Raw genomic sequence first — 17292 nt, 5'->3', positions numbered from 1 at the left:
AGAGGAAGTGATGTCACGGGGGATTTCCATTCGTCGAGAGCGATCGCGAGGGGGTGGCCATGAATGAATGGCCGCCCCCCTTATCCCGGATCGCTCTCGAAGAAATGCCGACCGCCGCAGGCACCGGGGGGGGGCCCGATCGGGCCCCCCACCCGCGGGCAGGCAGGGACTTATATATACGCCCATATGCCTGCCCGTGCCATTCTGCCGACGTATATCGTCGTGCGGCGGTCGGCAAGTGGTTAATATCACAGGAGCCTCTCATGGGGCCCCCTACTGACCCTGTGGCCCTTGGGCAGTGCCTAAGTGCATAGTTGTCAACATTTCCAAAATATTTTCAGGGATGCTTTTTTTACAAGTGCTATATTTAGAGTAGCTGACATCCCCTATGTTCCTCTATACATCACAATAGTAATTACAAAACTAAATAAGTACTAACAATGGGGCAGAACAAATATGAGGACTGTGAGATTTCCTTTAGTTGAACTAACAAAAGTGCCCATTCTAGAGCTGCTAACATTGAGGATATTCAGTATAATTTTAAAGAACAGTTTTTGTGGGTAAGAGGCATAGGGGAGGAGTATGGATGGTATACAAGTGGGAAGTATGTGCAGGTGAGGGAGAGGAATATGGAGGGTCCAACAGTGGGCACTATGTACATGAGAGGAGTGCAGAGGGTATGGCAGAAGGCACTATGTACAGGAGAGGAGTGTGAAGGGTATGACAGTGGGCAGTATGCACAGCAGAGGAGTGTAGAGGGTATGACATTGGGCACTATGTATAAGAGAAGAGTGTGGAGGGTATGACAGTGAGTAGTATGTACAGGAGAGGAGTGTGGAGGGTATGACGGTGGGCACTATGTACAGGAGAGAAGTGTATGATAGCGGGCACTATGTACAGGAGAGAAGTGTGTAGGATATGACAGCGGGCGTTATGTATAGGAGAGAAGTGTGGAGAGTATGACAGTGAGCAGTATGTACAGGAGAGAAAGGTGGAGAGTATGGCAGTGGGGGCACTATGTATAGGAGAGAAGTGTGGAGAGTATGACAGTGGGCACTATGTATAGGAGAGGAGGATGAAGTAATCTGGGAAGGAAAAATGTAAATGTTTGTGGAAGGATGTTTAGGGACTGCGTAGTGGTTAAGCGGGCCATACATGGATTGAAATTACACCAATTAAGCAGAGACCAGCCATAGTCGATCTATGTATAGGCTAGCTGGTTTTACACAAGTCAACCTATTAACCGACTTGAGTACAACCAGCCTGTCAGGTTTTCCCCAAAACAATCAGTGCTGCCAGCTATAGTTAGCAACACTAATCATTGTATTCACTGGCACAACACAATAACACCGTGGGAGTGATTGCCACATTCACAGGTCAGCAGGTGAGAGGGAGTGTGGGGACAGGCTGGGGAGAGATACTAGTCAGTCAGTGGGTAGGCACTGGTTAGTATCAGAGCCAGATACACACAGGTTACATACGCCACGATCCTTAGACCGAGAGCAATAATTCTAGCACTAGACCTCCTCTGTAACTCCAAACATGTAACCTGTAAAAAAATGTAAAGCATCGCTTAGTACACAAAAAATCGTGCTAACTTTAGTGTTATTTTTTTTATGAATGAAACAGTTTCTTTGCAAAAAAAAGTTAGCAAAATTTCTGCGCAAATATCATGTAACATAAAAAGTCACAAAGACCACCATTTTATTCCATAGGGTGTCTGCTAAAACAATATATAATGCTTGAGGGTTCTGAGTAATTTTCTAGCATAAAAATTTTTTTGGATTTTTACATGTAGGAGAGAAGTCTCAGAATGGGCCTGGGTGACAAGGGGTTAATTATCGCAAGTAATATACAAATAATTATTATTATAAGCACTGTGAGTTCATCCTCTCAGTCTGCTGCAGAGTGTTCCAGCTTGTATTTAGACTGACCGCTCTGTATGTAGCTTCTGACAGGCTGGGCAAGGAGCCCTGTATCTCTGGAACCATAGATGATAGCAGCCCCATATTTAACCAGTGCTGGGGTGTGTCTTTAGCTACCTACCCCCCAAATGTGGGGTCTCTGTGACTCCTGAACGCCGAGCTACAATCCTTGAAGCCAATCTTTTTTCCTTTTTTTTTTTTTTTGGACAAATGGGCCATCTTGAGAAAGGGGCCTGGAGCTGCAGCCCCTTTCTCAAGATAGCCCCTATGTTAATCCGGCCCTGCTGGCATGGGACCCAAGAAAAGGGAAGATCGGGACTGTTCTGTGCAAAACCACAGCACAGAGCAGGTAAGTATAATGCAGCGTACACGTAATCGGACATTCCAACAACAAAATCTTGGATTTACTTACGACAGATGTTGGCTCAAACTTGTCTTGCATACACACAGTCGCACAAATATTGTCGGAAATTCCGAACGTCAAGACTGCGGTGAGGTACAACACGTACGACGAGCCGCGAAAAATTAAGTTAAATAGCCAGTGCGGCTCTTCTGCTTTATTCCGAGCGTGCGTGGAATTTTGTGTGTCGGAATTGTGTACACACGATCGGAATTTCCTATAACGGATTTTGTTGTCTGAAAATTTGAGATGCAGCTCTCAAATTTTTGTTGTTGGATATTCCGACAAAAAATAAAAATAAATAAATAAGTAAAAAATGTCCGGTGGAGCCTACACACGATTGGAATTTCCGACAAGCTCCCAGCGAACATTTGTTGTCGGAAATTCCGATTGTGTGTACGTGGCATAAGTTTTTTTTTTAAACTTAAAGTGACTTTAAGTCAGTGTTCTTAAAGCTAAAACTATACTCACCTTTACCCCAGCGATGCGGTATCCCGGATCTCTCTCGCCAGCCGCTGACATCTTTGGCTGGTCATCTTCCAAGTTTCAATCTTTGACTATTTTGATTGGCTGGTACGAGAGGACATGACTCACACATGTAGGGGAGTGTATTCACCTTGGCAGATGCCAATACTGCACATTGAGCTATGCATACGTTGAGAACAGGCATAAGCATACTTTAATACAGAAGAGGCATAAGGGTTGTTTTACTAAAATTGGAGAGTGTAGAATCTGGTGCAGCTTTGCGTGGTAGCCAATAAGCTTCCAGGTGTTTTGTCATGGCTTAATGGAACAAGCTGAATTTAGAAGCTGATTGGTTTACAAGCATACCATGTTTTTCACTCTCCAATTTTAGTAAATACACCCCATAGTAGGTCTCTTCTGTATTTAAAAACTATTAAGGCTGGTCATACATTATACAATCTTCTAGTACAAATTTTCTTTTAAATCTAAAAGGCAATTGAATAAGAAAATTGTATAATGTGTGGCCAGCTTTAGGCCGCTTACACATGGGCTGTCCTCTGATCAGGTCCACCTGTCCGTTTTTCAGGTGGACCTGATAAGACCCTCCATTCTCCTATATGAGCAGTCAAATGTAAATGGACTTGTGTCCATTTACATGCAACTACCTCTGATGTGATAAAAAAAAAAAAAAAAAAAACGCTTCCCATCCCCCTGGCTGGATTGGATCAGAGGGCAGTCGGGTGTAAATGGACAGGGTGGGCTGTGTCTGTGACCATTCTGCATAAGCAGAGCAGACACAGACCTGTCATCCAGCAGCTCCACTCTGCTCAGCAGGGGATCAGTGGACAGATCAGCAGACAGATCCCCTGCTGAGCAAAACCAGATCCAGCTCATGTGAAAGGAGCCTAACTCAGAAGGTATCGAAGCATTTAGCTGAGAACCAGAGACCAGTGGCTAGGACAACTGGAAGGAGAGGTGCAGTCTACACATATTTTGCAGCACATGTTTTAAATGAATTTTGCTTGATGCCATGGAAATCTTATACTACCCATCATAGCTGGACTGGGACTTCATCCAGACGGCCCACTTTAATTTTGCAAACACGCACAAAATCAGTACAAGGTACATCAGTTGCTTTATGTTTGGTTTTAAGTCTTTGGCCAAAAACCATGATGAGGTTGATTTACTAAAAGGCAAAATAGCAAGTGCATTTGCTCCAGAGCTTAGTGAATGTTGTAAAGCTTCCGTTTACAAAGAATACCCAATCACATGCAAGAGAGAGAAAAAAAAACAAAAAAAAAAAACACGTCTTTTTGCTTGCATATGATTGGCTGACGGAAGTTAGATTTTCTTCACATTTACTAAACTTTGGAGCAACCTCATTTGCAGCGCGCCCAGTCCATTTGCCATTAACCCCCCTGACGGTATTCCCGAGTCTGGCTCGGGGTGGAATTTTCATACCAAAAGCGGTATCCCCGAGCCAGACTCGGGACTGCATCGCTGGATCCAGGAGGAGGTTTACTCACCTTCTCCCTCGGATCCAGCGTTGTCTCCCCGCTGTACGAGCGAGCCGTGTCTCGCTCGATGCATCACATCGCCGATCTCCGTGCCCTGCGACCGTTGCGACGCACGGGGACGGAGATCGGCGCCAAATTCAAAAAGTGAAACAAACAGTAAACATACAGTATAATGTAATCTTACAGATTACATTGCTGTATGTAAATATTTCACATCCCCGTTGTCCCTAGTGGTCTGTCCAGTGTCCTGCATGCAGTTTTATGTAATAAAAACTGTTCTTTATGCCTGGAAACTGGAGATTGTCCATAGCAACCAAACTGTCATTTTACATCAAAAATGGTTTTAGACCAGCTAGAAAACAGCAATAATAAATTGGAATCACTCGCAGAATTGAGCGATAGCGATTTGTGGGGAGATCCGTCCTCAAATACTGAAAAGCAATGACAGTGACAATTCTGCAACTGAGCAAATTTCAGTTTTTGATTTGATTACATTATTGAATAATTTTTCTTATTGTTATATTATTATTTGGTACAATTTTTTATAATTATTTATTATATTATAATTTATGATTTCATTTTTCAAACTTTATTATACCCGGGATGTCTGCTAGACTCTGGTTTGGACAGATTTAAGTGAGTTATTCCTAAGAATTGCAGGACTACAATATAAAACGCCAAATTTTCATGCAAAATAATGGTACCGCTTTTAGCACCTAAAATCCGAAATAATCGTACCGCCAGGGAGGTTAATAGAGCTTTTTTCCCTGTTCCTTGGTTCCACCCCCTACCCACCTCCCATTACTGCCCTTTTTAGAGAATACAGAACCAAGTATAATTTTGTGGTGAGAAGTCATTTGTATGGAAATTGTTAATGATAACCAGAAAGGCAGTAAAATAGACCTCCGACAGCAACAGGTCTCCCTACTGCCAGCATTGATTCTCCAGCAGCCAGCAACAATAGACCCCTCCCACAACAGTAGAGCTCTCCCAGCAATGACCGATACCCCAGCAATACAAGACCCACCCAAAGCAACAATAGACCCCCCCCCTGCAAAAATAGATCCCCCATCAGCCAGCATCAATAGACCCTGCAGCACACCCCAGCACCCCTTGCCATTACATACAGTCAGTGCTGGAGATGCATTCCCTCCCCACTGAAAAAAGCCCTGGACAGTATGTCCATATTTCATCCATCCGTTTGTGGATGAAATACAGACATACATGCATTCCTATGGGATAGCGGGTGTCTGGGGATAAACATCCGCAGACACGCGATATCGTCCGTCTCCGCTATGGTCCGATTCTGCAGACGGAGGAAAATCCTATTTTTCTATCCGTCTACAGAGCGGATCCCCCATAGAGGAGAGTGGAGATCTGACAGGGCGGTCCCTGCACAGTGTGCCGGGACCTCCTTGTCATCCGCCGGCTCAGCGGGGATAAACAGAGCGATCACCGCTGAGCAAGTGGATCATCACAGGGCGGATCATTACGGAACCGTCACGTGTGAAAGGGGCCTAAGCCAAACCATACGTGTGGGATACGTGCCATCCCTGCTGAACTTGTTCAAGCCCAATATGATGATATTATCAGTGATAAAAGTCGTGTTACCTGTAGGAACCAGCGATGACATGCTCACAGTCAATCAGAAGAAACTTTGATAGAGACTGTCCAGAGAATTTCTTTCCAGACTTCGTACAGTACGTATCTCCTGTTATAGTCCGTATCTTCATATTCTGAAACAAAACAAAAAAACGGCGTATTTCTTATGAAGCATTGAAAAACCAAATAACTTTTTCTTTGTTAAAGAATTAAACAAGCCAGCATGCTCCCAGTGTTTCAATAATGCAGAGTTGAAAGCACAATTAGAACATCTGTGTGTCTTTTTATCTCAGTTAAAAATCATGTTACAATACTGTAGTTAACTAGTTAAAGTTTTCCTAAAAAGGTAAAAGTTTTTTTTACTAAAATTTCAAACATGTCATGCTTACCTGCTCTGTGCAGTAGTTTTGCACAGAGCAGCCCCGATCCTCCTCTCCTTGGGTCCACTCCTGTCTCCTCCTCTTCATCCAGTGCCCCCAAAGGAAGCAGCTTTCTATGGCGGACTTGTCTGGGCTCCCTCCTGAGCCCCACTCCCTGCGTCCATACCCCGCTCCCTCGACACAGAGTTCGATTGACAGTAGTGGGAGCCGATGGCTCTCACTGCTATAGATCTGCCCTGTGAGGAGGGACAGCAGAGAGAGAGAGCTGCTGGATCATACTGGGGCTCAGGTAAGTATAAAGAGGGGCGTTGGGGGAGCTGGATACAGAAGAAGAATACATGAAGGTTACACATTATGTGTTGCTATCCCCCCTGGGGGTGGAGTAGGCGGTAAAGATGCAAGTTTGCAGGAAATTGAGAGTAATCAATTTCAGCATAGTAAAGGACCGGTCACAGTGCCTTCAAAAAGTATTCATACCCCTTTTTGTCATGTTACAACCAAAAACAAATGTATTTTATTGGGATTGTATGTGGCAGACCAACACAAAGTGACACATAATTGTGAAGTGGAAGGAAAATAATAAATGTTTTTCCAAATTATTTACAAATATGTGAAAAGTGTGGCATTTATTTGTATTCAGCCCATTTTACTCTGATATCCCTAACTAAAATCTGGTGGAACCAACTGCCTTCAGAAGTCACCTAATTAGTAAATAGAGTCCACCTGTGCGTAATTTAATCTTAGTATAAATACAACTGTTCTGTGAAGCCCTCAGGTTTTTTTTTTTTTTATATATTTTTTTTTTTTTAGAGAACTTTAGTGAAGAAACAGCATCATGAAGGGATAAAGTTTCAGGAATTTAAAGCAGGATTTGGTTTTAAAAACATATCCCAAGCTTTGAACATCTCACGGAGCACTGTTCAATCCATCATCTGAAAATGGAAAGAGTATGGCACAATTGCAAACCTACCAAGACATGGCTGCCCACCTAAACTGCCAGGCTGGACAAGGAGAGCATTAACCAGAGAAGCAGCCAAGAGGTCCATGGTAACTCTGGAGCTGCAGAGATCCCCAGCTCAGGTGGGAGAATCTGTCCAATACAAAAAAGAAACAAATGCTCCTGCACTCAAAAGGTTGCCCTAGGGTAAATTCAAGAGGGAGTTCTTCACAAATCACACCACTGCGTTGGCTGTGCTGCCACTCTCAACAGGTCTGGCAGAACACAGGAAAAACTAAAGGAAAAACAAGAACGCACCAGCCTTGCACATTTCCTTTCCAACACAGAGATTTATTACAAATAAAATATTGTACTCACAAACGTGTGATAAAATCAGGTGAAAAAAGAAAACAACAGCAAGGTCTATCCTTGGCCTCATCCAACAGGATCTGCTGGCCAGTAGACTTAAGTTGGATGAAAACAGTCCAAAATAGGCCGTCATGTTTCAAGGGTGAGCAGCAGATCCGATCCTGTTGGATGAGGCCAATGGTGGACCTTGCTTTTCCCCCCCCCGTTTTATTTGATCAATCATCTGTGAGTACAATATTTTATTTGTAATAAATCTGTGTTGAAAAAGGTAATGCACAAGGCTGGTACGGCCTCTGTCCTCGTTTTCCTTTAGGGAGAATCTGTCCACAGAACAACTATTAGTTGTGCACTCCACAAATCTGAACTTTATGGAAGAATGGCAAGAAGAAAACCACTGTTGAAAGAAAGCCATAAGAAGTCCCATGTGTGATAAGCCATGTGGGGGACACAGCAAACATGTGGAAGAAGGTGCTCTGGTCCGATGAGACCAAAATTGAAATTTTTGGCCTAAAAGCAAAAAACGCTATGCGTGGTGGAAAAAACTACCCTGAACACACCATCCCCGCCATGAAACATTGTGGTGGCAGCATCATGTTGTGGGGATGCTTTTCTTCAGCAGGGACAGGGAAGCTGGTTAGAGTTGATGGGAAGATGTATGTAGCCAAATACAGGGCAATCTTAGATGAAAGCCGGTTATACCGCGTACACGTGATCAGAATTCTCGTCGGAAAAAGCTCTGATGGTTTTTCCGACAGAATTCGGCTCAAGCTGTCTTGCCTACACACGGCCACACCAAATTCCGATCGTTTATAATGCGGTGATGTACAACACGTATGACGCGACTAGAAAAAGGAAGTTCAATAGCCAGTAGCCAATAGCTTCTGTCTCGTAGTTGAATCTGAGCATGCGTGATTTTTGGCGTGTTGGAATTGCATACACACGATCTGAATTACCGATAGAAAGTTTTTCCGTCGGGATAATTGAGAACATGCTATCAATTTTTGTCTGGCGGGAATTCGGACAGCTATATTCCGATGGAGCATACACACGGTCGCTTTTTCCGATGAAAAGCTCTCATCTGTCTTTTTCTGGCCAGAATTCCTATGGTGTGTACGCGGCATTAGAGTCTGCAAAAGACTTGAGAATGGGGCAGAAGTTCACCTTCCAACAACCCTAAACATACAGCCAGAGCTACAATGGAATGGTTTAGATCAAAGCATATTTATGTGTTAGAATGGCCCAGTCAAAGTCCAGACCTAAATCCAATAGAGAATCTGTGGCAAGACTTGAAAATTGCTGTTCACAGACACTCTATACCTAATCTGACAGAGATAGAGCAATTTGCAAAGAAGAATGGGCAAAAATGTCACTCTAGATGTGCAAAGCTGGTAGAGACATCCCCAAAAAGACTTTCAGCTGTAATTACAGTGACAGGTGGTTCTACAAAGTATTGACTCAGGGGGGCTGAATATAAATGCACACCACACTTTTCATATATTTGTTAAAATGTTGAAAACTTTTTATCATTTTCCTTCCACTTCACAATTATATGCCACTTTGTATTGGTCTATCACATAAAATCCCAATAAAATTAATTTACATTTTTGGTTGTAACATGACAAAATGTGGAAAATTTCAAGAGGTGTGAATACTTTTTCAAGGCATTGTACATGTCTCAACCTGACTGCAGGTGACCTAAGCTATATACAAAAGCTGCAAGCCAGAGTATCCTTAATGGGGAGGCAGGAAGTGAGGCAAGAACGTATTATTGGGCAAAGCTGGTTCTATTATGGAATTCTGAAATTGGATAAAAGAGAAAGAAAAATTGTTTAGGTCTCCTACTTATTTTATTTTAGATTCAGCTTGAATTAAATATTAAAGTCATATTAAAAAGGAGTTATAAAAGGCAGAAGTTTTTGTCATCTTAATGCATTCTATACATTGTTTTAACAGTGGTGGAGGAAAGGGTTAATAGTGCCAGAAAAGCACTTTGCAGTCGCTTCAGCAGCGGTGCCCATTCATTTCAGTGGGCACGGGCAGTGGAGGAGGGGTGTATAAACTGCAGGCCATTTTTCTTGTCCTGCAAGCGCACCTCCCCAGTGTGAAAGCAGAAGAGGCAGTTTACAGGCGCCATTTTAGAGCAAAAATGCCTCAATGTGAAAGGGGTCTAAATTTGAGATCGGAGGTCTTTTTGACCCACAATCTCACATGAAAGAAGTCCTGTGCTTTTTCTTCTATTACAAGGGATGTTTACATTCCTTGCAGTAGGAGTAAAAGTGACCTAAATTTATTATTTTTTTAAAAGAAAAAAAAAAAAAAAAGTTAAATAAGAATTTTTTTCATATATATTTTATTATTTAAAGCACCCCGTCCTGCCGAGCTCGCGTGCAGAAGCGAACGCATATATAAAAACAGTGTTCAAACCCCACATATAAGGCATCACCATGATTGTTAGAGTGAGAGCAATAATTCTAGCCTAAGAACTCTAACTCAAAACTGGTGACCTGCAAATTTTTAAACATCGCCTATGGAGGGTCAAAGTTTGTTGCCATTCCACGCGCGGACGCGATTTTGAAGCATGACATGTTGGGTATCAATTTACTTGGCGCAACATTATCTTTCACAATATAGAACTAACTTTACTGTTGTCTTATTTTTTTTATTTAAAAAAAGTGAATTGTTTCCCCAAAAAAATTGCGTTTGTAAGACCACTGCGCAAATATGGTGTGACAAAATTTTGCAACGACCTATTCTCTAGGGTGTCTGAAAAAAATAAATATATAATGTTTGGGGGTTCCAAGTAACATGTTTGAAAAATAGGCCTGGTCCTTAAGTAGTTAATAAGCTTCTCCTAAAAAAAAAAAAAAAAAAAATATTATATATATATATATATATATATATATATATATATATATATATATATATATATATATATATATATATATATATATATATATATATATATATTTTCAGAGAAATTCAATGAAGAAGTTTGATGCCATTTGGTCACGCTGGCTTAAAAGGGGTTGTAAAGCTTTGTTTTTTATTTTCTAAATAGGTTCCTTTAACCACTTGCCTACTGGGCACTTAAACACCCTTCCTGCCCAGACCAATTTTCAGCTTTCGGTGCTCTCACACTTTGAATGACAATTACTCAGTCATGCAACACTGTACCCAAATGAATTTTTTGTCCTTTTTTTCCCACAAATAGAGCTTTCTTTTGGTGGTATTTGATCACCTCTGGGGTTTTTATTTTTTGCGCTATAAATGAAAAAAGACAGAAAATTTTGAAAAAAAAAAAAAAACGCATATTTCTTTGTTTCTGTGACAGAATTATGCAAATTATTAATTTTTCTTCATAAATTTTGGCCACAATTTATACTGCTACATATCTTTGGTAAAAATAACCCAAATTAGTGGATATTATTTGGTCTTTGTGAAAGTTAGAGAGTCTACAAGCTGTGGTGCGAATCGCACAAAATTGATCACATCTGATGTACTGGTGGCCTATCTCGCTTCTTGTGACCCGAACAAGCCAGGAAAGTACAAATACCCCCCAAATGACCCCTTTTTGGAAAATAGACATTCTAAGGTATTTAGTAAGAGGCATAGTGAGCTTTTTGATGTTGTCATTTTTTTCCCACAATTCTTTGCAAAATTAAGATTTTTCATTTTTTTTTCTCCACAAAATTGTCATTGTAATAGGTTATTTCTCTCACATGGCATGTGTATACCACAAATGACACCCCCCAAAAAATTCTGCTACTCCTCCTGAGTATTACAATACCACATGTGTGGGACTTTTTCACAGCCTGGCCACATAGAGAGGCCCAACATGCAGGTAGCGCCATCATGTGTTCTAGGAACATAAATTACACATCTAACTTGTTGACTATTTATTACACTTTTGAAGCACCAGGACAATGACACATGACACTGATGACAGATGGCACTGATACGTGGCAATGATGACACGTGGCACTGATGACACGTGGCACTAATACGTGGCACCGATGACAGATGGCACAAGACACTGATGACAGATGGCACTGATAAGTGGCATTGATGACACGTGACACTGACAACAGATGGCACGTGACACTGACAGGTGGCACTGATACGTAGCACTGACAGATGGCACTAATACGTGGCACTGATGACAGATGGCACTATGTGGCACTGATGACAGATGGCACTAAGTGGCACTGATGACAGATGGCACTATATGGCACTGATGACAGATGGCACTATATGGCACTGATGACAGATGGCACTATGTGGCAAATGGCACTGACAACAGGTGGCACTGGGGGCAGGTGGCACTGGGGGCAGGTGGCACTGGGGTGGATGTAACTGGGGCAGGATGGATGGCACTGCTGGGGGAGGATGGCACTTTTTTTTTTTTTATAAAAACAAAGGAAAGCAGAACGGCTGCCGCTGCAGCCGTTCATCTCTCCCCTCTCACACTCTGTCTGTGTGAGGAGGGAGAGCGGCGCTGAGAGATGATCTCATCTCATATGTTTACATATGAGATCATCTCCCATTGGACACGCCGATCGCGCTGTAAACGGCCGCTGTGATTGGGCGTTTACAGCGATCTGTGTTTGCCTGTCCCCGGGGGACATGCCGAACACAGAACTTCCGCGATGCGCGCCCGCGGCGGCGCGCATTGTGGAAGTAAACATTAGGACGTCCAGGGACGGCCTCCCGGAGGAACGCGCCTGCCCTACGGCCGTCATTCGGCTATAGGGCGGGCGCGAGGTGGTTAAGTTAGTGCATTGTTGGTTCACTTAGCTTTTCCTTCGATTTCCCTTCTAAATGTTTTTTTTTTTTTTCTTTGTCTGAATTTCTCACTTCCTGTTTCTCCTCAGTAAACTTCACACCATCATCCGAGCGGTGTTTAGTAACCCAGAACAGCTTACTGAACATCCTACTGAGGAGGAACAGGAAGTGAGAAATTCAGACAAAGAAAACAAAGAAAAAAAATATTTAGAAGGGAAATTGAAGGAAAAAAAGGTAAGTGAACCAACAATGCACTAGCTTAAAGGAACCTATTTAGTAAATAAATAAAACTAACCTTTACAACCCCTTTAAGTTTATGTCCCCTCTATTATAGGCCAATTTGCACTTTAGCGATTGTCGTTTATATGTAAATGTTACCTTCTTAAAATGTATTTATTTATTTTTGTTGTTGTTTTATTCCTCCTTTGTTTAGGTGTTGTATTTGTGACATCTTGTGTGATATGTGTTGTCTGTATTTTTCAACTAAAATATGAACTAAAAAAAAAAAAAAAAAAACTGTAGCATCGAATGGCAAGGCAACCCCCTGCTCCTCCCCTCCCTGCGCTAACAGACTGACTAGAGACTGCACTGTCCACTGTTAACCCTTTCCCATGAAGACCAGAAGTTCAGGGACGCAGCACTAAAAAAGCAGGAACCAGCAGCATTGAAAGTGGTAAACTGCAAATTGTGGGGTAAGAATTTTACCAAATAGTTTATTAGGGAATGTTTATTTTATTGTGCTCACTGCATTAAAACTAAACCTCAACTTTGATGATTTTTTTAAAACAATCTTAGATGTCTAGAAAGGCATTGTACCTACAACAAATGTGAACTTTTTATGCATAGGTCTACCTTAGCCCCGCCCTCTCCCACTTCCTAAACCTTCTCATTGGCTAGTGAGATTAGCAATCACCAACACAGATTGGCAGGAGGAGGAAGGACAGAGCTAAATAAAATAAAGCCATCTTCTGCATAAACTCCTATGCTTAGTCTGAATTGTCCAGGTTATTGACAGGTTTATGTAAAGACCTTCCACTTTAATTATAATATTTCATATTTCAATGCAATGCATTGGGTTTGGCATCTAGCAAGTGCAGGGTGGCTTCAAGATGAGGCGACTCTAAGATAGATGTATTTTTCTATTTACAAAGAATAAAAAAAAAAAAAAAAAAAAGGAGAACATGTAAATTTCACTTTCTTCAATGAAGCCCCATCTCACAGCCATGACTAAACCCCAGAAACTTGGACTTACAGCCAAACTCTTTGGAAGACACGCTTTAAATATATTTTTACAATTGAAACTTACAGGTAGATGAATTTTGTCGAATCCCAACTTCTGAAACATTTCTATAAAGTAATTCAGATTTTTTTCATCAAGTATGATATACACAGGTACTCTTCTTTTGCTTGCTGCTTCTATGAGATCACATAAGAGGTCAACGTCTGTGAAAAGATCCATGACCACTGCAATGACCTAAAAAGAGAAAATCTTCATGTTACTATTAAAATTTGCTCTTTACTTGTTTTAGCCTTTTTTTTATGTTTTTTAATCTCCCTACATTTCTTTAGTTGCTTCCGGGTTTCTAGCCTAGGTCAAAATAATGTCACATATCCCAGGAGTCTTCATGGACATTTTTTTTGTCTCTGATCTGGAAGAGTGATTTTCCCAGCTAAGCACACCCTCCTGCCTGCATTACTGGCCTAAGGGCAGATGGTCCAAGAAGTAAATGCTACATGGATCATATGCCCTTACTCAAGATGACCATGGCAAGAAATGCTGGGGGGGGGGGGGGGGGCTTTGAATATTAAAAATTAAACAGTGTTTTCAGTTTGTGTTGCTCAGATACAGATTAGTTCTGTTTTAATTTCTACATAAAGATGAGAATAACACTAAATGGTATCCTTACGTCTCCACAATTTATTGGCCCCTTAATCTACTTTTCATGTGTAGCCTGGTGCCGCACGCTGTGTAATCCCCTGCCCCCACACGCCCAGCCGTTGGGCTGTAAATAGAGAAGAATGCAGACAGCTTTTCTCCTCCATATTGCTGGCTGAACCATTATGTGAAATCCTCCACTCCTGCTTCAACCTCCCCTTCCCTCCTGGCACTGGACGTGAACCAATCAGGGAGCTGGAACCAATCAGAGATAGGGAGAGAACTTGCTGTGGAGGCAGCATGGTTATTGGGAACTTTACTTTTAAAGAGGAAGTAAACCCTGATGAGTTTACTTCCTCTTTCATTCCCTGCAAAGGCAAAGCATAATGGACTACTATGCATCGCATAGTAGCCCATTATGTGTCACTTACCTGACACAGGAGCCAGCGAAGTCGCGCTGTCCCCTGTAGTCCGCCGCATCCATCTTGCTGGTGGCGCCTCGCAGCTCCGCAGCTGTCATTCGGCGGAGCCGCGATGACGTCACTCCTGCGCATGCGCACGGGAGCCGACACGCGCGGCAGATCCATTGTTGGAAATGCCGCGCTCAGTGCGCCTGCGCGTAGCTGTCTACGGCGCATGCGCCGCAGACAGCGGTGCCTGTCTTCAGGCAAATATCTCCTAAACCGTATAGGTTTAGGAGATATTTCTTGGACCTACAGGTAAGCCTTAATCTAGGCTTACCTGTAGGTCAAAGTGGTTTGTAAGGGTTTACAACCACTTTAAAGGGATGCAGCACAATACAAGTGAATAGGGACAGATGGACTCTAAACTACATGAGCCATAATCCCTGGACACAGAGGAGAAGACGTGACAGGCCTGCTTTTCCCAGGTAAATCCAGTGATGGAAGGGCCTTTGCCAAGGGGAAGCAGAGTCAAGAGGACCCATGGCGGCACATGACACCAGAAAGAGCGTCACAGAGAGGGGATGTGCTGCTTGTGCCCAGCTACTTACATCAGCGGGAGAAAAGGACCTGCTGCCGATTCTGGCAGAGACTGCACTTTGTGTGAGCCAGATTGCCAAGACCCCGAAACTGAGCTGAAGCATGGTGGCCAAGACCATACAGCAATTTAACAGGATACATTCCACTCAGAACAGGCCTCGCCATGGTCAAACAGAGAAGTTGAGTGCACGTGCTCAATGTCATATCCAGAGGTTGTCTTTAGGAAATAGACGTACGAGTGCTGCCAGGATTGCGGCAGAGGTTGAAGGGGTGGGGGTCAGTCTGTCAGTGCTCAGATCATATTCCGCACACTGCATCAAATTGGTCTGCATGGCTGTCATCCCAGAAGGAATCCTCTTCTAAAGATGATGCACAAGAAAGCCCTTAAACAGTTTGCTGAAGACAAGCGGACTAAGGACATGGATTACTGGAACCATGTCCTGTGGTCTGATGAGACCAAGATACATTTATTTGGTTCACATGCTATCAAGCATGTCAAGCAGTATTCAAACATGATAACAAGCCCAAACACACCTCCATGATGACCAATGCCTTACTAAAGAAGCTGATGGAATGGCCAAGCATGTCTCCAGACCGAATGGCATCTGTGGGGAATCCTCAAATGGAAGGTGGAGGAGTGCAAGGTCTCTAACATCTACCAGCTCAATGAAATTGTCATGGAGAAGTGGAAGAGGACTCGAGTGGCAGCCCGTGAAGCTCGGGTGAACTCCCTGTCCAAGAGGGTTAAGGCAGCGCTGGATAATGGTGGCCACATAAAATATTGCCTCTTTTTTTCCCAATTTGGACATTTTCACTTAGGGGTGTACTCACTTTTGTTGGTTTAGACATTAATGGCTGTGTGAGATATAGATAAAATATATATATATATATATATATTTTATCACACACACACACCTCTCCATCTCCTTTACATACATTTTTATTTAAAATAAAGCCTATTGTGCACATTATAGAAAACTTCATAAAGCGGTAATACGTATTAAGATGTATATTAATCTGTTCATAGCAGGTCTATACCTGTATAAAATACCATTGAACACCACTCCCTGGGGCTTCCAGCTATACCATGAACATTGTAGTAGAGAATGCCAGTAGCAACATATAACACATAGCATATGTAAAATGCAAAAGGTTTTATCCTAAATAATTTTCACATAAATTTTTCAATAATATAACATGTAATGAAAATGCACACAACACCTGAAAGAAATTACAAATTAATATAGTACTGGATTTCTTTATGTACTCATGCTGTTAAAAAAACCAAACAAACAAACAAACAAACACACACACACACACACACACACACACACACAAACAGGGGCTGATATAAAAAGGTGAAGCAAGAAAACTGAAGTGATACAACAGCAATTCATTAGGTTCTGATGGGATACTATGGGTAACTACGTTTTACTTAATTTGCAGCCAAGTTGAAAGCTGAAGGCCAAGGTGACCAAGAATGTCCTTCAGTTTCACAGCAACTCAGTTTGAGGACTTCTTTAGTTTGGCAGTCTTTTCACATATCTGCGTTAACCCTAAAGCTAGTAATTTGTTTCTCAGGACATTGACAGCAGAGAGGGAAAATATAAAAATACATAATTCTGCTGTCTCTGCTTATTTAAAATACAAGTAATTCCAGTTCTTCTAAAATAACTGAGGACAAAACGTTGCTGTGGACTGATGAAAGATCTGTTTCAGATTCCTTAGGACTGTGGTTTGATCCTCATAATGCAGGGGTCACATGTAACGTGTGCCTTCCCATGGGATTCCAAAGATCACTGGTTAGTGTCCCGTTCTGGAAAAATTGGGAGACGTTAGTGCGATTTCAACGACTTTCCCTTAAGTCAAGTAGGCCTAGCAATACCTGGATGCCCCTGGAACATTAGGCATAATGCTATATCTGCAGACCCTTGGCGCTGCCCAGAAACCCAGGGGGAGAGAGAGTTCGAATAACATGTCTGATGGCTTCACGATGGGAACTTTCAATGTTGATACTGTGTAAAGGGAGACCAGGCTG

At 42.3% G+C, this 17292-nt stretch overlaps 1 protein-coding gene across 1 annotated transcript in view; it reads right to left on the bottom strand.

Moving 5' to 3' along the window:
* FAM83C (family with sequence similarity 83 member C) overlaps positions 1–17292 on the bottom strand; it is a 52338-nt gene that overhangs the window by 7158 nt on the left and 27888 nt on the right. Inside the window, exons 2-3 of the mRNA XM_077459565.1 lie at positions 13684–13851; positions 5919–6043 (exon numbers count right to left, since the gene is read on the bottom strand). Of these exons, the coding sequence (XP_077315691.1) occupies positions 5919–6043; positions 13684–13851 (293 nt within the window). The remainder of the gene's footprint in view (positions 1–5918; positions 6044–13683; positions 13852–17292) is intronic.

The sequence above is a fragment of the Lithobates pipiens genome, unplaced genomic scaffold, assembly GCF_037356315.1.
Source record: "Lithobates pipiens isolate NorthernLeopardFrog02 unplaced genomic scaffold, aLitPip1_a1.2 Scaffold_28, whole genome shotgun sequence".
Lineage (NCBI taxonomy): Eukaryota > Metazoa > Chordata > Amphibia > Anura > Ranidae > Lithobates > Lithobates pipiens.
The sequence above is the reverse complement of the archived record's forward strand: the minus strand, read 5'-3'. Positions and strand labels throughout refer to the sequence as shown.